The 12755-nt window shown below is 43.0% G+C and overlaps 1 protein-coding gene across 1 annotated transcript; it reads right to left on the bottom strand.

Annotated features, from left to right (window-relative positions):
- Positions 1-562: 562 nt before the first annotated feature.
- LOC128689262 (folate receptor gamma-like) lies at positions 563-5956 on the bottom strand. Its single transcript, XM_070086276.1, has 5 exons — positions 5830-5956; positions 4974-5112; positions 3877-4062; positions 1546-1788; positions 563-1442 (listed from the first exon to the last, which is right to left on the bottom strand). The coding sequence occupies exons 2-5, from the start codon at positions 5109-5111 to the stop codon at positions 1248-1250; spliced, it is 762 nt and encodes a 253-aa protein (XP_069942377.1). The 5' UTR covers position 5112; positions 5830-5956; the 3' UTR covers positions 563-1247.
- Positions 5957-12755: the final 6799 nt, after the last annotated feature.

Raw genomic sequence — 12755 nt, 5'->3', positions numbered from 1 at the left:
GAGTACAGTCCTAAAGACCCGCTATAATTTTTTTTCCATGAACGCGAGGTCTGACCATCACTTTGGTCTCAAATTTTATTAGTTCTGTCAAGTATCTTTCAATTCTTATGCTTCCGTTTATTCATAGTGCGACTGGCAGTTTTAGTAACGTGCTAGGTATTTTTACGATGCCTTGATCGATCAGGTCAGCAACCAGGCCTCTTTACTTCCTGAAGGTGTTACAGGTAGCATAGCCTAACCTTTAGAGTTAGGTGGTGCGAGAGTTTAACTTCCACCATTAACAGGAGTGGGAAATTACAAGGAGCCTGGCAATAGTTGCCAGACTTAGATGTTGGATAAGGGGGGAAAAATTAACCATTGCGAAAGTTAATTAGTAACTAGTACCATGGTTCTCAGATTAAAGCCGAAGCCAGTTTACCCAGGTCTAAGAGGCCTTCTAATTAACACTAATTTGAATTTGCGTTATCTGAATGGGGTTACCCACTAAATGGGGCACTATCAGAATTAAAGCCTTGAAGTCTGAAAGTTCAAAAAAAAAAGTTAGAGGGTTAGCAAATTCAGGTAATACTGTAAAGTTTCATTTAATTTGCTCGCTCCTACCCTAGTCTAATTCCCCTTTATTCCTGCGGCAAAATTTAATTAGATTCGTTGTGCCGCCCTTGTTAAAGGGAAGGAAACTAATTAGTTTATTAGGACTAAATACATTGTCCACTAATTTAGAAACCCTAGGAATACAGCCATAGGCCAACTAAGCTACCACAGCTTACTGCATGGCGAAGAGCGAGTTGTACTTTCAGGTGGAAAGTCCGGGTAGCCAGGACTGGCTGCATGGACATCATAAAACTTAGTTTCTTCACCTACTGTGTACCAAATTAAAGACTAATTTGGTCTCCCTATTCTCCTCATGTTCGCAGATTCTAACCTAATATACTTTAAAGCTAAGGGAATAATTTCTTTCAAGCATAATTTAATTGTACCTATTGAGCCAAAAACAGTTGCAGTCCCCAACTTATTCAGAGCCTTCCAAGTAATACGGGTAATAGCATTAAACCCATAAGGGTTATACGGCTATAATAGAGGACAGTTTAATGAGACTGGGCTACGGCAACTAGCTTAGTTTACCCTACACTAAAAAATCAGGATTAACTATTCAAAATTTTAAGGATACGTATATTAAAATTTTTAGATTTGGGTATAAAAATTTTTAAAGAAATTATGAAACAGGTATATGCAAATTTGATGCTAAGTTAAAACGCACTAAGTAGTATCCAGAAAACAAGCATAGAAGTTAACCACATGTTGTGGCTGTGGTTAGGGGCGCTAGCAACCAAGTGCGCATATTTCAGAGCAACAGCATCATTTGGGTTTCCATCGGTACCATTGAACCACAGTCGCATACATGGTTCGGAATCTGACGTATATTTCCAAGAATTATCCCATACCTAAAAAGCAAAGTGAGATTAATTAAGACCCAGTGGAATTTAAGTAATGTTAAGTAAATTAAGACTTAAGTTTTTAGGTAAGCAAGAAGTTAAATGAAGTTACCGTCTCACAGAAGTTGGATGCATTGCCATAGATTTCTAGGAAGGTCATACATTTAGATTCTTTTGGGCAGGAATTTCTAAAGCATTCTCCATCTGTACATTCGCTGCCATTTGACCAATCAAAGTTCTTTGACCAGTTGTCAGTGCAGGTGAAGTCTGCAGCACAGTCGTTAAACCAAGCTTCACAATCACTGGCACAGAGGGGAACATTGTAGAAGCGCTCTTTCCTCCATGTGCGAGTATCCTGCAGATAAGACAAAAAGGGCACAATATCGTGATTAACAAGACAAATAACCTGCAAAGAGGAGCTTACGAAGTTTCGGTCCCATTTGGACCATTTACAAAGTAACTAACGAGAAAGTTAGGCAAGGTTAGTCAGGAAACGAAGATTTCCCTGACGCGGGTCTTATTCAGACGACCTGCCTTTGAAGCCTCATCTGACAGGCTTTCCGCTGACTCACCTGTCCACCCTTTTAAAAGTTAGTGGTTATTTATAACCATTTCTTTATTCAGTAAAGAGGAGAGCATGACTATAATTATATATATATATATGTGTGTATGTGTGTATGTGTATGTGTGTATGTGTGTATGTGTGTATGTGTGTATGTGTGTATGTGTGTATGTGTGTATGTGTGTATGTGTGTATGTGTGTATGTGTGTATGTGTGTATGTGTGTATGTGTGTATGTGTGTATGTGTGTATGTGTGTATGTGTGTATGTGTGTATGTGTGTATGTGTGTATGTGTGTATGTGTGTATGTGTGTATGTGTGTATGTGTGTATGTGTGTATGTGTGTATGTGTGTATGTGTGTATGTGTGTATGTGTGTATGTGTGTATGTGTGTATGTGTGTATGTGTGTATGTGTGTATGTGTGTATGTGTGTATGTGTGTATGTGTGTATGTGTGTATGTGTGTATGTGTGTATGTGTGTATGTGTGTATGTGTGTATGTGTGTATGTGTGTATAGTAGGGAGGGGGGGGGGGTAGTACGAGTAGGAGGGGCCAGTCAAATACTAAGAAACTAGTACAGCAAGGGAGCTGGTGCCCACAAGGTGGAAGGAAGAGCACTAAGGGGGGAATAAAGTAAAAAGGAACAAATATACAGGGTGTGGAAAATACTGTATATATTTTCCGGAAATACGGTAATTTATAGGTAAAGAGATACCCTATATTGTATTTTTAAAATTAGTATGTTATCGGGGGAAAAAAAAAAACTAATCTAAGTTCTGATTTTGCTACAACGTAGTGTAAATGGGAAGGAATTTTCGTGCTAGAGGTTAAAATTGGGCTTACACCTCAAATAGGAGGCGAAATTTTTAGACATTCCTGCATAACTTGGAAATACCAGACGACTGGACAAGACAGCTCCAGGAATCTCACAAGCTTTAGATTTGTGTATAATTCTGGCTAGTGTTTTCATAAATTTAGAGGTTTTTCCGAGTATGATGCAACATAATATCCAGTCAAATTGGTGAGCGATATTGATATATTTTCCTTCTCTTATGCAAGTGTATATTGTAACTAATTTAATATACAGTCCACAAAATTAATATCTACCAGTATTCCTGGTTATACATATTTCATTGTTAATATGTTCAGAGCAACTTGCTGATATGACTGTGGTAGATACCGAAGGGGGGGGGGGGAACTTTGCGACCTAGGCGGCCCAAATTCCTACTTGTCTAACTAATTTGTTCACTTACCGTTATGTATATAATTTTACATTCAGCTAAATGCAATTTTCCCCACAGGGGGGGGGGGGGGGAAGGAATCAGGTTAGGTCACAAGTGTTCTGAAGTTTGGAGCATTTTACAGCTTAGTGGGAGAAGGAGCCAGGACTAAGATCCATACAAGGAAATTAGTGTATTAGGGAGTATTCAATCAAATGGAGACTTCCAGTTGGAAGTAGGGAAGACAGTTTCAGTAGAAGACCAGCAAGCCTAACACTAAATATCGATCAGTTTCTCTGGTACTGAAGAGGACAGGAGGAACAAAGACTACGAGCATCTACTATCACCTGCCTATGTACATAAATTCTAGTTTTGATAATTTTTTTTTTAAATCATTAGTTCTGAAAGGGGTGGACCGGTAAGCCAGCGGAAGGAGTGTTAGATTACAGAGGCTCCGAAGGCGGGTCATCCGATTACCCGCGTCAGGAAGGTTGTAGGCCTTCACCATTAAAATTTGTGGCCGAATAATTGCTGTACTGGAAGTTCAGACTAGTTTCCCGAAGCTAGGAATAAAAATTTTCAGTGTCGACAGTTTAAGAGGCAATTGAGAAATTTAGATTTCAGTTGTAAGAGCTGGTTCCCCCCCCCCCCCAGGACTAACCTTAACAATCCAAGGTGCAATGTTGGGAGAACATTCGTAGAAGCAGAGATCTTGTACAAAGCGACTCTTGCATTGTGCAGACATTAGGTCGGGACAATGGTTAAAATTAAAGTTGTAAATATCACCATTATGGATTTGTTCCGTAGTTTTATATGTGCAGCAAGATCTGTTTTGCCAGGGCGAGCACTGAAATAAGGGCAAATTTTAATTAAACGAAAGTAGGGTAGTAAACTAATATCAACGTTGACCTAAAACGCTTTGATAGTTGTGACAGAACCCACAGGCATAACACCAGACAAACATCTCTACGACATTCCCCGTGTCCGACAACCTTTACAAAAATTCAATGTATGTCAAAGGCCCTAAAATCTGGAATACCCTACCTGAGAACTCTAGAACTGCAGACACATTCATCACATTCATCACCTTCAAAATTACCATTAGAAAACATCTTATCTCCCTGATACACCCCGTCAACTAACTACACGAATACCACCTGGTGGTTCACACTTACACTCACTCATTTGACCATAAACAGAAATATTAATTTGTCTTAAAATAATGAATCCTGTGATACTCCAATACCGAAACTATGTACTGTGCCAAAACAAAAGCATTCACATTGCTAAACTCACAAACTAGTATTAAGTCACAGCCATAATACCTACTTACGTCAATTTGTAATATTTTACAATTAAGAATAAAACTAAGTATGCCCGAAATGCCTAGCCATGCCAAGCGTTCTAGTGGTACACTCTAGAATCACAATTTTACTACATGTAAACCAAACAATAACCAAACTTCTGTAAACTCAAGTAAGGGAGGGGGGGGGGGAAGATTGGTATAGTTAATTACAGGGAGAAACCGATTAGTTTCAAGAGCGAGGCTAGCAGAAAGTTATGCTTTCCGTAATTAAGTTTGTTTCAAGCTGCAAGTTACCAGCTAGAGCAGGAATTGGTTATCTAAGTTTGGTTTGCTGTAGTTTCAGCTAAAAAGGACTTCAGCCATGGGGCACGGAAGTAATGTAGATCTTTCAAGTAAATTCGGGAATAGTTCAGCGTATGTTCTGGAGCTCCTTAGTTTCTTGCAGAAGTTACCTGCAAGTAGAGTTCTTCTGGTCCAGAAGTTTTCTTTTGGAACTTCCCATGCAAACACTTGTTGGGGAGTTCCTCCAAGCCAGTGAAGTTACGGCCCATGACAACTATTAACATTGCTGCTAGCCACAACGACGTCATTCTGTAATAAAGACTGGTCAGTAGCTCGTTTGTTTGTGACGAGTTTAATTTAACTTAAGAGTTAAGGTTCAGCTTTGTGTGAAAGGAAAGCTTTGAAGATACATCTAATTTCACTTTACACTGGCATAATTTAGGCAAAGGTACGACCTAAAGCTTAGTAAGAAGGTTAAACTATGAGTTAGTAAATATGAAAGTAGCATTCAGGGAATTTTGTGTCCATCGCATTATCTAGATGGAGGGCGTCTTACCAGTATGAAGGGACGTTCCGGAAGTTCAGTTGACAGGGGAAAGGAGGAATGTAGGGGAATTTGTGATAATACTAGGCAATTTGTGGATAAAGATAATGTTATAGGGGGGGGGGGGGTTTCTTCCCATGAAGGGCGCAGAAGTTATGCAAGAGTAAGGCTGTTTAGTCAAACATCCTTCAGTATTTGTTGGGCACAAATTTAAGTTTCTTGGAAAGTTAATTTCTTAGCGTTTTCTATTTTTCATTAGTTATTTGGATTAAATCCAAGTAAACTGCTTAGTTTACGAAAACTTCATATGAAGGGGAAAAGATAGTGTTACCTTCTCGATTTTTCCCCCCTTTACCGGGTCATATGGAAGAATAAATAACTTCTATTATACTGAAATGACCTATGTTCAGTAATAAGGCACTATCCATTTATCATGTCCAGAATGGGATTTGCGTATTTAACACCAACATATCTAATATTACCTGTCTAGTTTAGAGAAATTGTAGATATACAAGCTTAAACACTGTTGCTGTTGTATTGGTAGTGGTTGCTGTCTGACTGACCACCTGATTGCTCTGAGGGAACCTTGTCACTTCGCCCCTGCGTCCCACCACCCTCGACTCGGACTTCTGCTTACATTATTCGTTATTACATCACTTAATTAGCGTTTGGCTTTAATTTATTTAATCACTAATATGCCACGATTTGAACTATTTTTTTTAAATTGTCTTCGTTATCTGATATCCCAATGCTGTCAGTAATAATATACACCATAATGCTTTGAACGAATGTTCAAACGTATATTTGTATATTCTCTCGCGGCGCAACTTAATAATACGTAATAATAATTATTTCTACAAGTACAAAGGTATACAGTCCTAGCTGACATCAATGACATAATACTATACAGAAAACCCCTTGTTATGAAGAACATTTCGGGGAAATTAGGTAAATTTTTGTCCCAGGATGCGACCCACACCAGTCGACTAACACTCAGGTACCCATTTTACTGATGGGTGAACATGGCCAGCAGGTGTCTTATGGAAGCACGTCCTAATATTTTCCAGTTCATTCGTTTACCTGGAGTTTACCTGGAGTTTACCTGGAGAGAGTTCCGGAGGTCAACGCCCCTGCGGCCCGGTCTGTGACCAGGCCTCCTGGTGGATCAGAGCCTGATCAACCAGGCTGTTACTGTTGGCTGCACGCAAACCAACGTACGAGCCACAGCCCGGCTGGTCAGGAACCGACTTTAGGTGCTTGTCCAGTGCCAGCTTGAAGACTGCCAGGGGTCTGTTGGTAATCCCCCTTATGTATGCTGGGAGGCAGTTGAACAGTCTCGGGCCCCTGACACTTATTGTATGGTCTCTTAGCGTGCTAGTGACACCCCTGTTTTTCATTGGGGGGATGTTGCATCGTCTGCCAAGTCTTTTGCTTTCGTAGTGAGTGATTTTCGTGTGCAAGTTCGGTACTAGTCCCTCTAGGATTTTCCAGGTGTATATAATCATGTATCTCTCCCGCCTGCGTTCCAGGGAATAAAGGTTCAGGAACCTCAAGCGCTCCCAGTAATTGAGGTGTTTTATCTCCGTTATGCGCGCCGTGAAGGTTCTCTGTACATTTTCTAGGTCAGCAATTTCACCTGCCTTGAAAGGTGCTGTTAGTGTGCAGCAATATTCCAGCCTAGATAGAACAAGTGACCTGAAGAGTGTCATCATGGGCTTGGCCTCCCTAGTTTTGAAGGTTCTCATTATCCATCCTGTCATTTTTCTAGCAGATGCGATTGATACAATGTTATGGTCCTTGAAGGTGAAATCCTCCAACATGATCACTCCCAGGTCTTTGACGTTGGTGTTTCGCTCTATTTTGTGGCCAGAATTTGTTTTGTACTCTGATGAAGATTTAATTTCCTCGTGTTTACCATATCTGAGTAATTGAAATTTCTCATCGTTGAACTTCATATTGTTTTCTGCAGCCCACTGAAAGATTTGGTTGATGTCCGCCTGGAGCCTTGCAGTGTCTGCAATGGAAGACACTGTCATGCAGATTCGGGTGTCATCTGCAAAGGAAGACACGTTGCTGTGGCTGACATCCTTGTCTATGGTCGGATATGAGGATGAGGAACAAGATGGGAGCGAGTACTGTGCCTTGTGGAACAGAGCTTTTCACCGTAGCTGCCTCGGACTTTACTCTGTTGACGACTACTCTCTGTGTTCTGTTAGTGAGGAAATTATAGATCAATCGACCGACTTTTCCTGTTATTCCTTTAGTACGCATTTTGTGCGCTATTACGCCATGGTCACACTTGTCGAAGGCTTTTGCAAAGTCTGTATATATTACATCTGCATTCTTTTTGTCTTCTAGTGCATCTAGGACCTTGTCGTAGTGATCCAATAGTTGAGACAGACAGGAGCGACCTGTTCTAAACCCATGTTGCCCTGGGTTGTGTAACTGATGGGTTTCTAGATGGGTGGTGATCTTGCTTCTTAGGACCCTTTCAAAGATTTTTATGATATGGGATGTTAGTGCTATCGGTCTGTAGTTCTTTGCTGTTGCTTTACTGCCCCCTTTTTGGAGTGGGGCTATGTCTGTTCTTTTTAGTAACTGTGGGACGACCCCAGTGTCCATGCTCCCTCTTCATAGGATGGAAAAGGCTTGTGATAGGGGCTTCTTGCAGTTCTTGATGAACACGGAGTTCCATGAGTCTGGCCCTGGGGCAGAGTGCATGGGCATGTCATTTATCGCCTGTTCGAAGTCATTTGGCGTCAGGATAACATCGGATAGGCTTGTGTTAACCAAATTCTGTGGCTCTCCCATAAAAAATTCATTTTGATCTTCGACTCTCAGTCTGGTTAGCGGCTTGCTAAAAACTGAGTCATATTGGGACTTGAGTAGCTCACTCATTTCCTTGCTGTCATCTGTGTAGGACCCATCTTGTTTAAGTAGGGGCCCAATACTGGACGTTGTTCTCGACTTTGATTTGGCATAGGAGAAGAAATACTTTGGGTTTCTTTCGATTTCATTTATGGCTTTTAGTTCTTCCCGTGATTCCTGACTCCTATAAGATTCCTTTAGCTTAAGTTCGATGCTTGCTATTTCTCTGACCAGTGTCTCCCTACGCATTTCAGATATATTGACCTCTTTTAGCCGCTCTGTTATTCTTTTCCGTCGCCTGTAAAGGAAGCGCCTGTCTCTTTCTATTTTACATCTACTCCTCCTTTTCTTAGAGGAATAAGCCTTGTGCATACATCGAGTGCCACCAAGTTAATCTGTTCTAGGCATAAGTTGGGGTCTGTGTTGCTTAGTATATCTTCCCAGCTTATATCGGTTAGGACTTGGTTTACTTATTCCCACTTTATGTTTTTGTTATTGAAGTTGAATTTGGTGAATGCTCCCTCGTGACTAGTCTCATTATGTCGGTCTGGGCTCCCTTATACAGCGTGTTTATCCACCCAACTATTTCACCATAACCCTGTCTCCTAAGTATACTCTGCAGTGCACCTCTTTCCACTCTATCATAGGCGGCTCGCCAGTCTAAGGCCAGTAAAGCGGCCCCTTCTCCCCCTTTGACTCCACAAAACTTCTTAAAATCCCGTGACCTTCTAACATCGACCTGCCTGGCAACCCAAACTGGGATGGTGAAACAACCCTCCCCACCACGCATTTCACCCTATTACCCAAAATTTTAGCAAAAACCTTATAGTCTGCACAGAGCAACGATATTGCCCTATACTTCCCAAGGTCTGGCTGCCCTTTGCCTTTCGGGACCAGCACCACAATTGCTGTATTCTGCTTATTCCCTAACGTACCCTTCTCCTTCATTCAATTTAATAATCTTACCATGAACTTCCCAATCAACACCCAATGCTGTAAATAAAATTCCACTGGTAAACCATCAATACCCGGGGCTTTGCCCTTTCTCATTTCGTGTAAAGCAATTTCAATTTCCTCCTCAGTAATATCATCACCCAAAGCCTTCCTATCACTATGACTCAAATTGCACTTGGCATATGTGCACACCCTATTTAATTCCACTTCATCCACATCACTACTAGTCCAGTATTTTTTATACACATATCCGCATATGCACTCATAGCTTTCCTGTTTCTTATCACTTGACCTGCTCTATGGATTCCCATCGTCTCATGTACCTCCAAGCTCGGGATTGCCATCAGCGTCTGCTTTTGCTTTTGCTGCCGCAACACACACACGGATGGCTTGTCTCCCCACAAAACTTCTTCTAATCCTGCTTGCACCCGCACCACTTGAAACCACTCATTATGCAACGTTCCCAAGCTCTCTTTTATGTCTACAATCTCGTCCATGGGGTAAACACCACCAACCTTTCCCTGCCCATAACAACCTCTTAATCGATCCTCTAAATAATTCACTAGTCCATGTTTTAGAGTGTTTATACGTTTACCCTCCCTCACATAAAAGGATTTTATCCTTTCTTTTGCTACCGAGTCCCACCATGTTACAATGTCTTCTACCTCCTGAGCTTCCCTTGAAAGCTCTTTCCACAGCATAGAAAAACCCTCTAAACCTTCGTCACGATTCGCCGCTTGACCTGAGCAGAGTGCGGACGTGTGACTACTGCCCTCTGCTGGCCATTGGAGGAGACTTATATTTTCACAACATGGCGCAGTCTGTGAGAAGGCGTTTGCACACGGTGTGCATTGAATTGTTGCGTGGTGCGATAACGCCTCAGTCTGCACAAGTGCTTTTACCGCAAATTATCCGTGACACCTATGGTGTTGCGGATCAAGAACTGTATGGTGTGGCACTAAATGGTGCCTATCGTATTTTCGTCAAGCTGAGATCAGCTGGAGTGTATGAACGGCTGGTTGACAAGTACCAGGACAGGAGCGTGGATGTTAATTCAGCGATACGTGTTCGCCTAATCGACGTGTCTAAGCATTACACATGGGTGAAAGTCCGAAATGTGCCATTTGAGGCGGACGAGACTGATCTGCGGTATGTATTTGAACAGTATGGACCTGTACACCTGGCTATGGCTGGTAAATGGACGGATGGGGCGTATGCCGGCTTGCCGGATGGTACGTTCACGATCAAGATGGAGTTGAGGCATGCCATCCCGTCTTACGTCATACTGGACGCATTTAGGACACAGGTAATGGTGTACTACGCTGGGCAGCAGAAGACGTGTAGGTTATGTGGTGCATATGACCATATGGCGGCCCAGTGTGGGAGATGGCAGCGGAGAAAGGACCTAGGTAGTGAGATGGTGAAAGAGCCAGAGCCAGAGGTGGGTCATGCTGATGAGTCACCTGTACATAGAAGTGGCACTTCCTGGAGTGAGGAAGTGGAGCGTGAGCTGCCACTGGTGGGTACCAGCCCATCACTGTCACAGTTAGTGGGAAGTGAGGCATCTGCCTTGGAGAACGGGAAGACTGTGCAGATTGGTGACGTGCGGGTAGAGGGAGGCCTACTGGTGAACGTGCAGGAAAAATCCTTTGAGAAGCAGGTATCTGAGGATCACTTGAGTATGGTGAGGAGTACTGTTCAGATTGAAGATGAGCAACTTGGAAGATTGGCGAACATGGCAAATGACTCGCCAGGAGTGGTGGAAGTGATTGAGGTGACTGCTGAGATTCACAGGGAGGCATCCAGTGAGTTAGAAATGGATGCAGAGTGTGTCAACCGTAAGAGGGCGGCGACATATTCCGACTCGGATGATGTTTTGACCCCGGCACAGAGACCGGGGAAAAAGCCGTGGGTTGATGTGGTGCGTGGGAGCACTAAAGGTACGCCTGGTCAGGTGTTGGATCAGGGGAAGCCACCAGTGGGCAGTGGAGAGAAAAGTGGACGAAGCAGACACACTGAAAGCGTGTCAGTGAAAGGTGAAAAGGGGCAGAGGGTGAAATCACATAAGTAGGTTTCCGGTGCATGACAGTGAATATTAATGGATTGTGTGCGAGTGAGAAGCGTCTGTGGGTAAAGGGATTTTTAAGACGTTATGCTATAGACATTGTTTTTGTGCAGGAACATAATTTCAAGCTGGGAAAGGAATTGGAGGTGGATGGGTACAGAGTGTTTGTGATGTATTCGGAGCGAATGAAGGGAGGGGTGGGAATCCTGATCCGAGAGACGAGCCCGTTTGTTGTTCTTAGGAGTGAAGGGGGGGGTCGTGTGTTAAGAATAGATGGGTGGTGGAGAGGTGAGCGGATGGCAGTCGTTTGTGTGTATGTGCCGGCTGAGAATGATGTAAGGGTAAAGAATGAATTTGTGAATAACGTATTGGTATATTATTTGCGGTCATTACCGTCAGTGACAATAGTTGGTGGCGCCTGGAACTGTGTGGTGTGCAGGAAGGATGTGGAACCGAGAGGGGCAGGGTGTTTTTTGGCAGGTTTAGGGGATCTATTGAGAGGTGTGGGATTGAGGGATATAGTTGATGGAGGGGATTGCGAGATAGAGCACACATTTCATAGAAAGGGATATGCTGCACGATTAGATAGGTTGTATGTGACAAGAGGAGTGAGGGTGACGCGGGTGCAGACGGTGAATGTCGTTTATTCAGATCATAGGGCGGTTTATGCTGATTTAAATTGGGACGGTTTGCCTAAGAGATATTTGGGGTACTGGAAGCTGAATGTACGACTACTGGGTGAGGAGGTGGAGGGCGGGGATTTTGAAAGTTTGTGGGAGGACTTATGGGGTGGGGGTAAGAGTGCAAGCGATTTATTGGGGTGGTGGGATGGGGTTGCGAAGACGAGGATCAGGCAATATTATGTGCGAAGGGGAAAGAATGAGGCATGGATGACATATGGGCTTCAACAGTATTTAGAGGGGCGGTTGCAGGGTTGTTATCAGAGGGATGCTGTGACAGGTGTGTATCCAATGGAGGAAATTGAAGCATTAAAGTGGCAGATAAGGGATATGCACAATGAGAGATTTGATGAGGCGAGGGTGCAAGGTGGGTTACAGGAGGCGATTTGGGGTGACAGGCCGTCAGCCTGTGTGTTACGGGGTCAGCGGAGACGCAGGTTGGCAATGGAAATTGATAAGCTGGTAGTACACGAGAACTTAGGTGGGTATACGAAGGGTCAGGAGTTGAGAACTACTGAGGGTATGAGTGGTTTTATGGATAGTTGGTTTGGAAAATATTTGCGGAGTGTAGGAGTGAACGGTGAGGATTTAGAGAGATTGGGAGAGAATGTATCTTGTGTGCTGAGTGGAAGTGATCGTATGGCATTGGGAGGGGATATTGAAGAGGGGGAGGTATGGAGAGCTTTGGAGAATATGGCGAGAGGTAAAGCACCAGGTATAGATGGGTTACCTTGTGAATTCTATGTGAATCATTGGAGTGTGTTGAAGGATTTTTTAGTGAACCTGATGAATGTGATGAAAAGTGAGGGGAGGATGGGTGAGTTGCAGCGTACTGCAGTAG

Source organism: Cherax quadricarinatus, chromosome 18 (genome assembly GCF_038502225.1).
Source record: "Cherax quadricarinatus isolate ZL_2023a chromosome 18, ASM3850222v1, whole genome shotgun sequence".
In the NCBI taxonomy this organism is placed as follows: Eukaryota; Metazoa; Arthropoda; class Malacostraca; order Decapoda; family Parastacidae; genus Cherax; species Cherax quadricarinatus.
This window is presented reverse-complemented; position numbering and strand designations above follow the sequence as displayed.

What these genes read in the sequence shown, in the direction of transcription:
- LOC128689262 (XM_070086276.1), bottom strand. Translation starts at nt 5,111, where the DNA reads ATGACGTCGTTGTGGCTAGCAGCAATGTTAATAGTTGTCATGGGCCGT. An exon ending in TTGCACCTTGGATTGTTAAG is followed by an intron (nt 1,789 to 3,876) that starts GTTAGTCCTGGG and finishes TCTTATCTGCAG; the next exon opens with GATACTCGCACATGGAGGAA. An exon ending in CATCCAACTTCTGTGAGACG is followed by an intron (nt 1,443 to 1,545) that starts GTAACTTCATTT and finishes TTTGCTTTTTAG; the next exon opens with GTATGGGATAATTCTTGGAA.